The sequence below is a fragment of the Protopterus annectens genome, chromosome 2.part0 (assembly GCF_019279795.1).
Source record: "Protopterus annectens isolate FY-2018-M chromosome 2.part0, PAN1.0, whole genome shotgun sequence".
Classification (NCBI taxonomy): domain Eukaryota; kingdom Metazoa; phylum Chordata; order Ceratodontiformes; family Protopteridae; genus Protopterus; species Protopterus annectens.
In genome coordinates, this window is record NC_056728.1 from 682279760 (window position 1) to 682297387 (window position 17628).

General features: G+C 37.8%; 1 protein-coding gene across 2 annotated transcripts in view; it reads left to right on the plus strand.

Moving 5' to 3' along the window:
- SPINK4 (serine peptidase inhibitor Kazal type 4) overlaps positions 1–17628 on the plus strand; it is a 186292-nt gene that overhangs the window by 118112 nt on the left and 50552 nt on the right. For both annotated transcript variants that reach the window (XM_044061933.1, XM_044061931.1), the window contains exon 3: positions 6047–6159. In XM_044061933.1, the coding sequence (XP_043917868.1) occupies positions 6047–6159 (113 nt within the window). The remainder of the gene's footprint in view (positions 1–6046; positions 6160–17628) is intronic.

A 17628-nucleotide genomic window follows, 5' to 3' on the forward strand; every position in this document is an offset into this window, starting at 1 on the left:
TATACATTTCTTGGCATTAAGCTTGAGCCCATGGCTCTGGCACCAGGCATCTGTTTCTGTAAGGCCCTTTTGTAGAATATCCACATCATTTGGGGATTCAATAATGGCCCCCAGTTTGCAGTCATCTGCAAACTTTGTTAGCCAGAGTCCCTTAGTGTTGGCCTGTACTTCAGAGAAGTAGATGCCAAACAAGAGTGGTCCCAGGACTGAACCCTGAGGTACTCCACTTGTCACTTGTCTGGAGCTGGATTTGGAGTCAGCTACTTTTACTGTCTGGGTTCTGTCAGTAAGCCAGTTAGCAACCCATCAAGTGATTTAGGCATTTATGCCCAGCTTAGTAAGTTTATCTATGATTCCAGAGTGGGGGATGGTGTCAAAGGCCTTGCCGAGGTCCAGATAGGCTGTGTGGATTGCCTTACCCTCGTCCACAGCTCTGGAGACTGATTCGAAGAAGTCAATCAGATTCAGGAGACAAGATCGGCCCTTCACAAACCCAAACTGGGTGGGGTCTAGTGTTTGAAGGTTGCCAATGTCTTTGTTTATAAGTTCCATGATAATGCGTTCCATGCCCTTGCAAATCAGGCTTGTCAGACTGATGGGATGGTAGTTCCCGGGATCCAAGGTGGATCCTCCCTTGTGGAGCGGGATAACTGTAGCTGTGCGCCACTCAGTGGGCACGAAGCCTGAGGTGAGGCTATGATTAAACATCACACTTAGGTGAGGTGCCAGTTCATTTTGTAGTTCATGTAGTACACAGCCTGGGATGTCATCTGGTCCCATGGATTCTGTATTCTTAGCTTTGGAGAGTGTGGTTTCTACCTGTGTGGCCATGATTATTGGAATTTGGCAATCTTTTGGTATTGAGATTGTCCCTTTAGGGGGTAAGAGTGGGGTGAAGTTGGCACTAAATCGATCTGCCAGGATATTGGCAATATCCTTGGGATCAGTATATTTAATGCCATTCTGTTGTAACTCAGAGTAGATCTGAGCATTGCCATTTAGATTCTTGACATAACTATAGAATGCCTTGTGGTTGTCTTTGGAATCTTTGGCAATTTTATTTTCGTAACTAGCTTTTGAGGATTTTATGAGGGATCTCAACTTCTTACTGAGGGAGTTTTTTGCATCCTGGGATTTTTCTCTTTTTTGCAACAGTTTCTTCCTTCTGTTGTATAGTTTGTTTATAGCAGGGGACCACCAGATTGGCTTCCTTTTTTTGGAGAAGAGCATCTTGGTTCTATTTGGGATGGCATGATTCATGCACGAGTGGATGTGCTCGTACAGTGCCTTAGTGTAGGATTCTGCAGTCGAACTTCCAGATCCCGTCTGTGTGGGTGTTGTGAAGTTTGTCACTTCTGACTTCAGTAGCTTGAAGTTGGCTTTGGAGAAGTTTTTAAGGAGGTTTCCTTACTGGTAGGTGGGGGTGGGATGTGGATGTCAAGGGTGATTTGCTTATGGTCAGATCTGACCAATGAGGGGTGACCACTGGTGTGGAGCATCTATCTTCCATGTTGGTAATGACCAGGTCTAGGATATTGGAGCCCCTGGTGGGACAATGGATTAGTTGATCCAGGGCGTTGGAATTTATGAAAGGAGTTGGTACCTGAGTAGTTTTCCCAGTTAATGGCAGGGTAGTTGAAATCACCCAGTATTAGGGTGTTTGGTTGTATCTTAATATTTTCCAGTATGTTTATAAAGGTGTAGTGAGAATCTTGGGGCATGGATGGGGATCTGTAGCAAGCTACAATTTGGATTGCAGTCTTACCTAGTGTTAGTTGCACCTGGAGAATTTCAGATGCATTGTGTTGGGCAACTAGCCTGGAGGTGTGAATATCCTTGGTGAATATGGACACTCCTCCACCTTTAGTGTTTCGGTCTGGTTTTGTGGCCGAAACGTGTGGTAAGAATTGTAGCCTGGTATTGCAGGGCTGCTCTCTGGAGCCTTGAACCAGGTCTCAGTTACTGCACAGATATCGATGTTCTCCATTTTTAGGAGTGCCTCGAGAGAGTCCATTTTGAGGTTTGGACTTCTAGCATTGAGTAGCATTACCTTCAGATTTTGCCTGCTTCTATTTGTTACGGTGGTGGTTTTATCCTTTGAACCTTGCCTAAAAAAGGCACTATAGGGGTGGCAAGAGCTTTAGCCAGTAACCTGAATCCCAGGGGTGACAGGTGCAGACCATCTCTGGCAAAGCATCGTGGTTTGTCGATCATGTCTTCCCAGGCAGACAAATACTGGACCCCCTTTGAATGACACCAGAAGCTTAGCCAATTGTTGAAGTCAATCATTTTGTCGTTATACTGTGGTATCATTCTTGGCGATGGCAGGATGCTACTCAGGGCTAGGGTCATACCTTCCTGGGTCACATGATCCAAGAGCTCTTCCATATCTCTTTTCATGTAGTCCAGGGAGGTATGTCTCAAGTCATTCACTGCAGCATGGACAATGACAGAGTCATATTTGTACTTGTTGTGGAGTGACTTGAGTGCATGCGTTATGTGGCGGATCCTGGCACCCGACAGGCAGCTGACTGTAATTTTCTCCTTGTTCAGTCTGGTGAGTGGGACATCAGTGTGCCTGACTATAGAGTCACCTATGACTAAAGTGTTGGGTACATTGTCTTGCCTTAGGGGCTGTTGTTGGGTGGCACACCAGTGTTGTGAGCTATGTGTCACTTTGGTTGTGACTGGTGTTTGTTTGCGTTTCGGCTCTATGTATGTGTCTTGATTTACTGGGTAGTTGTCGACTTGGCACAATTCATAGGTTAAACTCGAAGACCTGGTACTTGATGAGTTTGCTGTTACAGTTTTGGACCAGATCCCATTTGCTGCCCACAGAGCATTTAATTCTAATGTTATTATCTTCTAGGCAGAGCTTGCAGGAGTACAGCCTGCACAGGTTCAAGCCTTGCCTTTAGATAGCAATTGTGTGGATGACCTTGCAAGTAGTCAGATACAGGCATCTAGTGCAACTGTGACACAGTCTGGTTAGGGTCACCAAGCATTGCACCATGTAGTCAGAGCCTCTTTTCTGCATCAGCTGCTCTGTATGTGACTGTGGTCCATGCACACATACATAGAGCAGTTTCAGCAGTACCCATGGGCTCAGTCCAGCCTCCGACACATCAAAATATGTTATGGAGGATGTTAACATACATTTATGTGACTTCCTAGGTGACACACTTAGGAACTCCTTGAAACTTCATACTTGAGTATGACATGTTGATGTTCTCTCAGTAGGTGGGTCTTAGTGGCATTGAAAGTAAGGTTACTGTTACTGCTACATACAGTCGGTGAGCCTCAATGAGGTGATGCACTTGTCCTGCTTTTTGTTGGTGATTATGATTTTTTTCAAGTGTATTTATTGAAATTTAGCAATGACCATAAGTTTTATGAAGTTTGACAGTAATATTACAATTTGATAACAGATATATCAACAAAATGAATATATGAACATCTGATCTCTGAAAGTATGCTCTATTGGCACTTAAACCTTTACAGTAATATTCAGATCAGTTAAAATCAGACTTCTCTGATCATTGAGGTTCACAAAATGTTATAGAACAAAAGTAGAAGAAGAACATAAAACTAAGCTAATTTATAACACTAATATTAACATTAAAACTAACATTGGATGGGTAGCTTTATGCAGATTTATATGACTCAACCCATTTAGCTTACTGACGTCTGACTAGAATATTAAGATTGTCATTTAGGGATATTAGCCATAGTCCACTCTAGATGTTTTACAAACCTGGGTTGTGTAGATAAAGTAAATGAGAACAGGGTGATCACTTAGAGATAAACTGGGGTTCTTTAGTCTAATGTTGTGTAATTCAGGACTCAGCATGATAAATGGCTTTGAGTATATGTTAACATTGTTTTATTTGTGATGAGATCTTTTTTTGTTGCTAAAAACACTATGCTAAGAAGTTGTGTCGGTTTGACCTTAAGTATGAAACCATCTACTACCAGATCTTTTTTTCCCTTGCACTACCTGTTCCTGTTCCTTTGTTTGGACATGACAAATATATTTGATCTCTTGTGGTTTACATTAACCTATTCAGTTAATTAAATAAGGTTTCCCTATACTTGGTTTAGTGCAAACTGGATTAGTTTAAACCCGTCAGTTTCCAATCCCTGATGCTCAGCTATCTTATCACTTTTTACAAAGAAAATTAATGCCTGTGTAGTTTCTGAGTATGCTCTAGCACTGATTCTAGTGCTTGGGCTTGTATTTATTCCTCCATAGCTGTGTGACCATGGAATTAGTGTATATATGCAAGGAACTATGGGCAAATGACATCCCCAAAATGAAGTGTAGGCAGGCTTGCCTGCTTGCAAAAAAATGCTTTTTTGCTTTTTCATTATCGGATGGTCTAACTGGTTTGCTTCATCTTGTTGAGGCTACAGTTAATTGCTACTCAGTGAAATATAGGGGAAATAATAAATACATTTTCATACATTTTCTGAGTGTATCTATGGTGCAGAGCTAGTGGCAATGCTACATACTGGGCACAGGTGGCTATTAGGTGTATTATGGGTGCACAACGGGAGACCATTTCTATGGCTGTTTGGCACAGGTGGCTATTAAGTGTATTATGGGTGCACAGTGGGAGTCCATTTCTATGACTGATGTTTGTTGCTGCATTATAAATGGTCTCTGTTTTTACTTGTGTCATACTACTTATCAAACATCATTTGAAAATTGTATTCAGAGTATTATGCTTCATTTTGTGTCAGTGGGCATTCATTTGCATGCTGCCATTAAGTACTTCTATGTAACTGGGTGGAGTATGATGTGCTGATATGTAGATCTATTAGTAAACTGTGCGACTGTTTCACAGAAAGTTTTGACTGACCTTGCAAATTGCATGCTGAGCTCATGAATCTTGTACATAGATTGCTCCATAATAATCAAACTTACTTTATAACCACTTTCATTATGTAGATTAAGTAAAGTACTGAATTTTTATGTAGCCTAATGTGATTGATTGTCTAGCTATTTAAAATATCAGGTGATACTTATTAATTTTGCCCAAATTTACTTCTCTTCTATGATGACAAATAGGACTGCTGTGTCGTACATCTTCACTGCCCATGTCACTGGCTCAGCAGATTGCAGACATGTGTGTGTTATGCTGGAGTGTCAGAATTTTACAAGTTCTGTCATTATAAATACACATGGGATAGCCACACTGGCACATGATCTAAACTCCAATGATGACATTACAGTAAACATTGGGAGAGTGCTTTGCACAACCTTGGTGATCTGCCAACAGTTCTCAAATCATTAAAATACTAACCCAAGTTTTCCCTGTTAAAGAGGGACCCTAACTAGTACAATACATCCCAAATGTATAGATTTTCATAAAATGTCGATTTTTGCCTCGTATTTTTGGTCCATTTTTCATAAAATTGTGGTTTTCTGGCAAATCCGTGGCAAATCATTAAAGCCTGAAGTAAGAAAATAATGACAGACATTTGAGTTTCAGACTTCATACCCTTTAGAAAATTCATGTTAATGCAAAACCTGTCATTCTATCAACTTTCTATGTTTGTAAGAGGAATATAAAAATTGTCCCTATTTTTGGACCTTTGTCATGCTTTTATTTACGGCTTTGCCTAGATTTCTTGCTCTAAGAGGTTGAGAAGTATGTTAACTACCCAATGGCTTTAACAAGGTAAGAAAAAATTACAGAAAATAATTCTGTCATCCAGTGTGTAAACTATAGATACTGATGGTGGCACTCGTGTAATGACATGAGGACAAGTAGTAACGCTATAACCTGAAGCAGAAAATCCAAATTCTTTGACAAACAACATTAAATGGAATTCCAATTTTAATAAAATTTTATGAAATGGTAGAGCAACTTGGTAAAGTTTTATTTCTGTATGTACTATAACTTGAAATCTGAAAGAGTTAGTGGTTCTTAAGCACTTAGTTTTATTTACTGGGTAGAACAAAACTGGGAACAAAATACAGTTAAGCAAATACGTGATTGCATTCTGTTGAGTCATTGCTTCTTCTGTTCCATTTTTACAGCCTATCTGCCAGAAGAAGCTTCCATCTCCTGCTTGCCCTTTGAACCTCCAACTAGTCTGTGGCACTGATGGAATCACATATGATAACGAATGCCTTCTCTGCATTGCAAGAGAGTAAGAAAACATTCACTTCATATATTTTCATGTTTTTAATTATTTCAGATAATGTAAATGATTGCAGCCAGTCTAAATTCATGACAGACAGTGTGTAACTTTCTCAAAGATCTTCAGGTCAGCAATATTAATAATTTCAGTAACATGGTCAGTAGGGGTAGATACTCACAAGCTTTTACACACACACATGCACACCCACACGCACACACACACACACACACACACACACACACACACACACACACACACACACACACACACACACACACACACACACAGATATAGATAAAGATATAAATATAGATACAGAGCAAATCCTGGAATAAAGCTTGTGGCACAATCCATAGTCTGTACTATTCCTGAAGAGATCATTCTGTCTCACTGACTCCATAGGTGCTGGTTCCAAAGAAATCCATAACATCCTCAGGTATAAAGTGAATGTGAACTGAGGATGAAATGCTATCTTATAAAGAAGAATTCTCCAAAGCACTCTGTAAAGGCTGTTATTTACTCAGGTCAATAGCATGATGTAGAAAATCTACAATAGTATTTGGTTTATTTGCAAGCCAGCATGAGTTGTAAAATAATTCTGAAAAGGTTGGGGGTGGGGGGGTGGGTGAATAAATTCCCTTCCCAAAGGGACATGGAGGATAACTTGATAGCTACTTGGCACATTAGGAATGAAAGGGCAGCACTGCAATACCTGGAAATCCTTATTAAATACATCAAAAATAAACAAGTGTGAATACAGATCTTAATTCCATGATATAGGACACCAATTTTCACTTTTCATACAGACTTCATTTTAAATAATAGCAATGAGACTTTGTTTCAGACCTACTGCAAACTGCACTGCAGATATCTGTGCTTTATTTAGCAGTCACACACATTGCTTAAGGTGGACCATTCCAATTTACTGCAAATAAGAACAGGGTGAAACGGTATTACTTCTTGTAGTGGCACATTATGCATGTGCAATCAGTATATTCCAGTGCAGTGACTAGTATTGCTTAAAGGTGTCACTATTTCAGATGCCAAAATCATACATTTCTTAGTAAAACATGACATTTTGCAGGGCAGGCCATGGGCAGTATGCATGATTATTGCTGCTGAGTGAAGCAGGGCTAGTACTGAGTATACCTGTGTACCAAGCCCAAAGTGATTCGTAAAGCACTTTACACAAAGAGTAAGACCTCCTATGAAGTCTTGTTCCACTGTATAAGAATAGTACTGTATGCATGCAGAACACATGCAGAGCACCCCTCCCTGTTGATTCAGGAAGAAATTCCACTATTGGACTACTGGCATGTCCCAAATGGGTAATGTATGGGACAATAGCTGAGCCCCTAAAATGGTGTTGTGCATTAAGGTACAATGATCCAACTCTCCTGCTAATATGTTGCAAAGCAAACTGTGCTGCACATCATATTAATCTAGCTTAAATAGGCTTTTCTACCACTGTTGTTGCACAGCAGGTGAATCCCTATCAGTTTGATTGTTGAAGAGCAGTACTGTACTTTTTGCTCCAGGATTTGTGCTTTTGTGCTTCTATAGCTGTTTCCATTCCATTTAGTTGCTAAAGTCTTATAATTTCCATAGCATTTGTCTGCTTAAAATTGATTGCATTCCAGTGGCTTTCTGTTTGTCACATTGCTGCTGTTTTTCCCTTGTTCTTTTGTCTGCCCCAGCCCCACTGATATATGAAGTACTGCCCTCACTGCTGCTCCCTAATGCTTGTACACTAATTACAGTTCTCCCTGTTCCCATTGTAAGAGCTAAAGTTTATGAAATTCTGTCCTGCCTGGGGTCATTGACCTGTAGCTCAGAAGCATAGTGCTAAAAGAACTATGACTTGCCACAAGGTTTGATGTCACAAAGCCCCACAATTCACTTTATTTGATTGGATCCCTTATTTTGCTAATTTGCTATAACAAGCACAGAGCTGCATACACTTACATTCAACATTCTAAGAAGCTTCGAAAGTCCTGACTGTGAGAAATTAGATTTTCATTAAAAAGGGAAGAAAAAAAGCTTTTATTTCAGTTCTGCTTAAATATGTTCAGTTGTACTTCTACTAGCCTGGGTGGTAATACTGTTTTTTGCACTTCTCTGTATTTTTCTGAGTTTTAGCCAAAAAAAGTTTTCTGTTTGCATTTTTAACTTATTCGGAGACTTTAGTCTTGCAGCTTAATTTGTAATTGTGGGAGAATTGTGAACCACCGCATGGCCTGAATATCATTTATACGTTGTACTGCACCTCTATCTCCATTCATAGACTTGCATGTAAACGCTAGCTGTTTGTATTTTGAACTCAGTCTGGGAATTTCATTCACTATTTTGGGAGAACTGTGAACTATTACAGGATATGAGCCCCATTTAGTCATTTATTATTCCATTACTGGTATACCTCTGCTTACTCTGGTGCCTTAGACTGTAGTTAGATTGCAATAGTGGCAGTATTGTACTTGTTGCTACTGGATTTGTGCTTCTGTGTTTCTACAGCTGTTTAGATTCCAGTTTTGCTGCTGGAGTCTTATATTTTGCTTATCATTTGTCTGCTTAAATTTGCATTCCAGTGTCTTTCTGTGTGTTACATTGTTACTGTTTTTTTTTTCCGTTCTTGTGTCTGTACCAGCCTCCATTGATATACTATGTACTGCTCCCCCTGGTTCCCCCTATTGTTTGTACATTAATTACAGTTTTCCCTGCCCCCACTGTAAAAAATAAAAATTCTGAAGTTCTAACTTACCTGGGGTCATTGACCTGCAGCTCAGAGTCATAGGGTAAGAGAACTGTGACTTGCTACATGTTCTGAAGTCACAGAGCTCCACTATTTGCTTTATTTGATTGCATACCTCAGAGCTGCACTCATCCAGGGTCTTTTATCCAAGACTTTCAAAAGCATGGTAAGCCTTGAACTGTAAAAAATGAACTTTTCATCAAAAGGGAAGAAAAAAATGCACTGAGCTGTGCTCAATGCACCTCCTTTGTTGGACTTATTCTGTAATGAGTTGTCTGTGCAAGATCTTTTTTCCCTGTGAGACCTGCAACATCTACACAAACTTATAAATTCAGGTCTGAGGCTCAAATAACCTGCACCAAGTGTAAATAAACATACCTTGAGCTGCAGTTATACCAGACTATATAACTGGACATTAGTAGTATGTCCACCCAAAAAGAATCCTAAATAAACCAAACTCCAAGCAATTATAGTTACCAGTACCCAAATTTATTCCTATCAAAACCACGGACCAGCAGTTCCCCACAACTTCTCTAGCCAGTCTGATTCAGATGGGTATCTTGATATAGTGTAAGAATTGTCTCATACTGTCTGACGATCATTACTGAAACAGTATAACATGGTGTGAGTTAAATGTACAGAGCTCTTCAAATACCCTATTTAAGTGCAGCCTAGACAATTGGATGGGAGACTGTAAATTCACCCTGGGGATGGCACCTATGTCCCTTATGGACAGGGACAGTCAATGCTGATCATAGACTTGCCTTGAAAATCATGACCATCTAACCATGGTCAATTAGGAAACATGGGTATTAAATAGCTAGGCTTGTGAAGGCCATAGGACCATTAGCCTAGTAACCTACTATGAACATATAAACCTATGAACCTATATATATAATATCAATGGAGGCACAAATCTCACACACAGTAAACTCAGACACCAAAATCATCAGCAGTATACCATACATCATGCCTCACCAAGGCCATCGCATTATACATAATCCATCATATACTGAGGTTGTAAAAATTAACTTGTCTAAACCTCAAAGAGTTCCAAAATGCAACATAGGTACAAGGCACACTCAGCAAGTTAAGCCCAAAATCTCACAGAACACATGGAGTGGAAAAGACATGGATGCTAAATCTGTAAGGCAGGCATCTACCTAAATCCATCTAAATTATATTTATAGATAACTCCATTGTAACACATTCAGGCAGACATCCTTCTCAACTGTCCAGATTTTTGCCTCATAGTTTTGGTCTTCTTTTTCATAAAATTTGTGGTTTTCTGGCAAATCATTGGGGATTGATGTCACTAAATAATGAAAGACATTTGAGTTTCAGACTTCTCTGCCTTCAGAAGATGATTGCTAATGGAAATCCTGTTATTCCAGCAACTTTTTAGTTTTGAAGGAGCAATGTTTAAAACTCTGTCCCTGATTTTGGACATTTGTCTCCCCGTTATTTTTGGCTCTGTCTGGATTTATTGCACTAAAAGTTTGAGAAGTATCCTTACGGATGTATCTCTTACCAGGCTAAGTAAGAAAAGATTGATTGATGGTCAGTTGCTTGTTTGATGCCAGGATCTGTCACATCATGCACACACTCAGGTCCTTGAACGACAAGTACCAGTATGACTCTGCCATAGTACACATGGATTTTAATGACTTGAGATGCACCTCTCTGGACTATATGAAGAGACATATGATGGAGATCTCAAACTCTGTGTCCCAGGCAGCTAAAAAGCTAGCATTTAGCAGCATTTTATCTTCTCCAAGAATTATGCTATAATATGAGCAAAAAATAATTGACTTTAATTATTGGCTAAGTTTTTGTATCATGTGAAGGGGAGTCCAATGTTTGTCAGCCTGAGACGATATGATGGACAGACCATGCTGCTTCACCAGGGATGGCCTGCATCTGCTCCTTCTAGGGTTTCAATTATTGGCAAAGACATTGTCACCCCTTTATTGACTTTTTTAGGCAATGCTAAACTGACAATCCTGCCAACATAATGAAGGAAAAAGAGGAACATATGAAGATGTTACTGATCAATGCTAGGAACCTAAACATGAAATTCCACTCCCCACCTGCTATCCTCACCCTGGAGGACATAGATGTCTGTGTAGTGACTAAGACATGTTTTAAAGTGGCAGAGAGCACTCCGGCTATGTAGTACTTCTACACATTTAGACCAGCTATTGTACAGGAGAGAAGAAAAGTTGGAAGTGTCTTAGTCTTCACCCAGGAGAGACTCACAATGAGGCTGCAAAAGCAGTATGATACACTAGAATTTTGTCATGTCCAAATAACTATCAGAAAGGTCCTGCACCATAAATTAGTTAGTTATAGAACTCAGTGAGGCCACAATACCTATGTACAAGAACTGGAATCAGTCAGTATTAAAACAAATGCCATTATCCTAGGTGACCTAAACTATCCAGCCATAGTCTAGGAAATCGACACCATCACTAGTGCACAAGAACAGAGACTCCTGGACTTTGTCAATACAAATGCTTTGGAACAATTAGTCAACATCTTGGATATTGTCCTTACTAATATGGGGGCATCTTGCATCATCCACTGCATACTATCATCACTTGTTAGGTCTGACCATAAGGCAGTCTCCTTTGAAACAAAATTGAAACCAGAAACCCTGGTACCAAAAATACTTTTAGAAATTTACCTAAGACAAACTACCTATTTTCACGTCATACAGTGGCAAGCCTCTGATCCCCACAAAACTCAGTTAACTCCTCTGAATACATGAAAATGTACATCACCACACTATACCAGCATGTAAACAGCTGCATAGATGCAGCTGTACTCTGTAGGAAAAAGTGCAGGGCAAACTGCAGAAACAAACTCCATTGGTGGAACCATAATATCAACAAGCTTTACAATAAAAGGAAGAGAATTTTGAACAAAAGTAAGAAGAGTAATTCCCAGAAAGACCAAGCCCTTATTATTGAAATAAACTACTCAGGAGCTTAATAAAATCCACCAAAGCCAAACCTGAGGCTAAATAACAAAGACAATCACAAGGCCTCGTTTATTTATGTTCATAATCTCAGAAGCATTACAAGCACAGCACAACAATGTGCTGAACTGATTGTGAATGATGTTATCTACACTGTGGCAGAAGATATAGCTAACCTACTGGCTGATAAATTCAGTTCAGACTTTACCCCCCTCTCCATTCCATCTGTCCCACAAGATTTACCTAAAACCGACTCACCTCCAGCTATCATACAAGACCAAGTCCTGAAAGTGCAATGAAAACTAAAAATACTGCATCGATGTGTCTTGACAATATCCTTTGCTGTATCTTAAATAGCATGAAGGATGAAGCATGAATTAGCCATTCCGCTAACAACACTATTCAAACTCAGCTTCCATACAGGTTTTGTACCAAGAAAATGGAGAACAGCCTGCAGTCAATCCCCTGCATTAGGGAGAACGTCCCATAGACTCTAGCAGTTGTAGTTCCATAAGTCTAACCAGCCTCACATACCAAGCCATGGAAAGATCTATCATGGAACTAATCAATAAGGACATAAGGAATCTTTCAACACTGGACTCATCTCAGTTTGACTCCATCAAGGGCAGGTCATGCTTACTCAGCCTGGTGGATTTATTTGAAAGGGGTAGCAAAGCAATAGATAAAGGGAAAATGGTACAAACTGCATACCTCAACTTGGCCAAGGCTTTTTACACAATTCCTCTCTCAAGCATAATAGAAAAGATAAATAAACTGGGAGTAAATCTCTACATCACCTGCTGGATTGACAACTAACTCACAGATAGGACTCTAGAGATCCAAATGGAGGAAGCTACTTCCACAAAGAGACTAGTTACCAGTGAAGTCCCCACAGGGTTCAATGCTGGGACCTCACTTGTTTTGCATATAATTCTCTAAAGTAAAAGCCAATAATATAGGGCTCTGACTGAATCAGTTTGCAGATGTCTGCAAGATAGAAACAGTTACTGAATCTGCAAATGATTCACCATCCTGCAGGTAGGTTTGTCTTAAATAAATAACTGGTGTCAGAATCATGGACTGAAACTAAATGCCAAAAATATATTATCATATCCTTTGGGAGGTCTTCTCCCCCAGAGAACTACCACACTGACAATATATCCCTGAGAGCTGACCAACTGTTTGGGATTTGCGTACTTATATGGACAGTGACCGAATGTTTGATCAATGTGCCCCCTGTTGTAAGAAAGTATGTCTATATTGCACAGCTTATAAACAAGGGATTGCAACTAGATCCACAGGTGTCATTGTCCCCCTTTACACAGCCCTTATTAGGTTAATCATTGAGTGTAATGCCCCCTTCGGCATGTATATGTCCAGACACATGTAACATATGGAACATTCACAGAGGTACCTTACTAAAATGACACAAGGCTTGAACAACATTTGCTAAATGAACTGCCTCAAAGCCCTGTGGCTATTCTCAGTAGCCAATGGATTGCTACTTGTTGACCTGTATCTGGCATATAATGCATCCTCCGACCCAGTACTGATGGACCAGCAAGTTAGATAGCATCAGAAATACTCAGTCAAGGGATCTAAACCTCTTCTGCATCATTAATAGAATGGTTTGGAGGGAGAGGTATATCTCATACAGGATACCACTGTTCAGGCAACAGACTCCTCATCCATGTAAAACAAAGCTCATCCCATGTCCGCATTGAAGCACAACTTGGTTCTATGTATGGATAATAGAAAAGTTACCTAAGTTATGACCTTGTACTATTAATGGACAGAAGCAGCAGCTAAATGTTTTATCACATACATGGGTCCCCTCAAATTATCTATGATATGATCCCAGTTGTTCTCACTAGGAATAATATATAATTATTGATCATGGGATGCATGCGGCCAGTCTATATCCAAATGGGATGTGTGAAATTAAGCATCAAAAGGAAAAATTGATAGGATTAAAATGACCTGCAAGAGTAGCTAACCTAGTACTTATCTATGAATCTATAAATCTAGGAATAGTAGAATTCCCTAATGTGTGGACAAACCTGCTACCTCACACTAACTCATGTCCCCATTATATAGTGATTGTGGCAAGTTTCTACTGGTGGGAACATGCATAGCACTAGATTTCCTCATTACCATAATATGGTAATGAGCTGCCAGTCATAGTCATGAGTAATATGTTGCATATTGTTATGAATCACAAATGGACATAACTGCAGTGAACTGTATACAATGTTCTTTGCAATGATTAAGAGCTATGCTGAAGGAAAATGGGAGTGATGCATACCATCTGCTTGCAGGGGAGATCACTGTCTGTGTCTAATCCTTCTACTTATTATTTCTACCAACTTGATAGTGGTCTAGCATCAACAGTATTTTACATTTAAAATCCTGGATAGACAGAGCACTTCATTAAATAGGTTATTTTCAAAATCAGGATGAAACACTGCAGAAGATAAGAGACAGACCTTCAGGCAATGAAAGCAGCTGAGTTCAATGAGTGACAGGAGCAAAGGAGACAGGTGGCTCACCAAAGTCAAGCCCTTCCAGATAAAACATTAGAGAGCAAGTGCAGTAGAGTAGGACATTTAGGCAATTCACAATGCAGAATATGAGCATGCTTGAAAGCAAGATAGGAAAGGAATGCCCACATTTAATAAAGGTTGCAGTGGAAAATAAGTCGCTGCTGTGATAGATTAGAAGAAAGGAAAAATGAGTCAAGAGTTCCTGTGGAGCTGCTTTGTCAACCTGAATGTAGGCTGAATATCCTGACTGGCACCTGTGTGTGATTCTCTGACAAACCCGTTCCCCTGACTGCCACCTGTCTTTACATTCCAGAAACCCAAGTGCATCTTCTTTGGTCTATTCCTGCAATAGCCAGAAAAGTAATTACTAAAAATTGGAAAAGTAAAGTTATTCCTAGCAGTGTTGAATTTATTAGTATGGGAAATAAAACATGAAAGAAACGTGCACAGAAAGCAGGTACATCAGCTGCACACTGGTAATGAATACAAGAGCCCATCTGCAACCAATAGAAAATACTTGCTTTCATTTTATTACTAAAAAAGATAATATTTGTTTTAAAGACAAAGGAATGTCTTTTATTTATATCATACTATAAATTATCAGCTGCAGTAGCACTGTCCCCTAGTCGTTGTGAAATTTACAGGAAAATCAGAAAATGTTTTCCTTCCAAAAATAGTAGAAAATTCCAAAATTGCATTTTTTGCATATTTTTACAAGACAGGACAACCCAGACCAGGACTTTCTTGAAAAAGAAGGAGCTCTGCAAGAGTGTAGCCAGGCATATGCAACATATGCCTCAGCATCCACTTTTTTATTTTTTATTTTTTTTAATTTTAAAATTATAAAACAAACAAATAACTATTTACATAGGTCCTCAGCCGATCAATACAGCAAAGTTATACATATCAACAATAATTAATATTTTTCAAGCAAGTCCTTAAGCTAAGGTTTATATGAATGTGTAATATTAGAAGTTCTCATCTTTATAGTATGCAATTCACTACTGCACATATTTTTTGCCATACTAATAAGTTCAACACTAGTAGGGGTAACTTTACTTTTCCAAATTTTTAGTAATTACTTTTCTGGCTATAGCAGGAATAGACCAAAGAAGATGCATTTGGGTTTTTGGAATTATCTCAGGGATAAGAACATTAAATAAAACTAAAGGTTTAGAAATATTACATCTATCTGACCATAGAGGTTGAATGAAGTTATTAATTTCTTTCCAAAAAGGGGAGATGACTTCACAATTGTATACCATATGCATCCAATCAGCTATTATTTCAGAATCACATCTCCAGCATTTAATTCTATTTGATTTATACATAAGTGTAATTTAGTTGACAAAAGTTCTGTGTAAGAACTTCCAAGTGAAAATTTTCCATTATAAAGAAGATGTGGTTTTATCGGTAGATTTCATTATTATTTTTCTTGTATTCTTTGAAGAAGTCTTCATTATTAATTTTTGAAGAATAATTCCAATAGGAATTGTTTAAATATCTGAAATCTAAATTTGTGACAAATATGATTTATTTTTTATTGCCTTATTATTGAGAATTATTAAGAATTCCAATAATCTGGGGAGCATGTTCTTATCTAGGTTAAATATCTTATATATCTCTGTGTTCACAAAGTCTCTAAATATTTGTAAAATTAACCATTTCTTAGAATCTTGATTACATTTGGACCTTACATTTTCAACAGTATATAAATATGTATGTATATATATATATATATATATATATATATATATATATATATATATATATATATACACACACATACACATCAGTATCATTTAAGAATTGATGCCAATAAATTATGTTACTTTGTTGTTTCAATACTAGCATTTTGTTGAAGTTATGAGTTTCTAAGCGGTCGTTTGTATATGCAATTGGAAACATAGTAAATATTAAGTCTTTAATACAATGGTTAGAGTATGTGAATTTTTAGCATTTTGTTGAAGTTATGAGTTTCTAAGCGGTCGTTTGTATATGCAATTGGAAACATAGTAAATATTAAGTCTTTAATACAATGGTTAGAGTATGTGAATTTTTGGAAAGAGGAAATTATGTTATTTAAATAGGAAATTTGAGAAGAGGGTGTAATTCCATTTATGCAAAAATCTTTTAATAACCAGATAAAAGTATCAGGGACTATTTATTTATAACTGGTTGTGATATATTTATTGTTTACTAATACTATTTTTTGATGTATTTGTTTCCATTTTGAATCATAAGATGAATTTATCCATAAAGCTATAACTTCTGCAATTGTTAAAGTAGCATACAATTGAATATCAGGGAATCCTATTCCACCATTATCCCAACCTTTTCTGTGCTAATCAAAGTGAACTCTTGGTTTATCAAGATACCAAAAAATAAAATAAAATAAAATAAAATAAAATAAAATAAAATAAGTAGAATACTATTTATCTTCTTCACCAAAGGTTATAAGACAAATAATATTTAAGGGAGAATTACCATCTTAATAAGCATTAATTGTTCTTCCATGGTAAACAAGAATTTGTGACTGAACTTAAAATGTTATCAAAAACCTGTTGAAAGTTTTTTGCATCATTTCTTTACTATTAGACATAATGGTTATACCAAAGTATTTCATTTGATTGCTATTCCAATTGAAGTTAGAATATTTTTGTATGAGTTGTTTTATTAATTAATAATGTATTTGTTTTATTATGATTAAATCTTAAGTACAAGATTTCTTCAAACTGCCTCATAGAACTAGAGGTATGTTCTAATGAATTTTCTATATTTCCTGTTGTTCCTAAAATATCATCATCAAAGAGATGCATCTTTAGTTCATAAGTTTATAGGTAAGTACTAGGCTAGCTGCCTTTGTAGGTCATTTTAAGCCCAGCCAATTTTCCTTCAAAGGTGAAACTCAAACCCTGTACCTTGTGTTTGTCAGGTAAACATCTTAACCATTATGCCAATCAACAACCCATACAAGGCATCATATAGTATTCAGTTTGGAATCTTTTTTTATTTTTGATACCATTAATGCTCTTATTGGATCTAATACTATTATGAAAGGGTTATTTAGCTAATGCAACAAGTAAAGATAATAATGGACAGACTTGTTTTGTGCCTTTTTGTAATCTAAAGGAATTAGAAAGAAAATAACCTATTTAACATAAACACAAGAGTTATTGTATAACTTAAAAATGAATGTAATTATA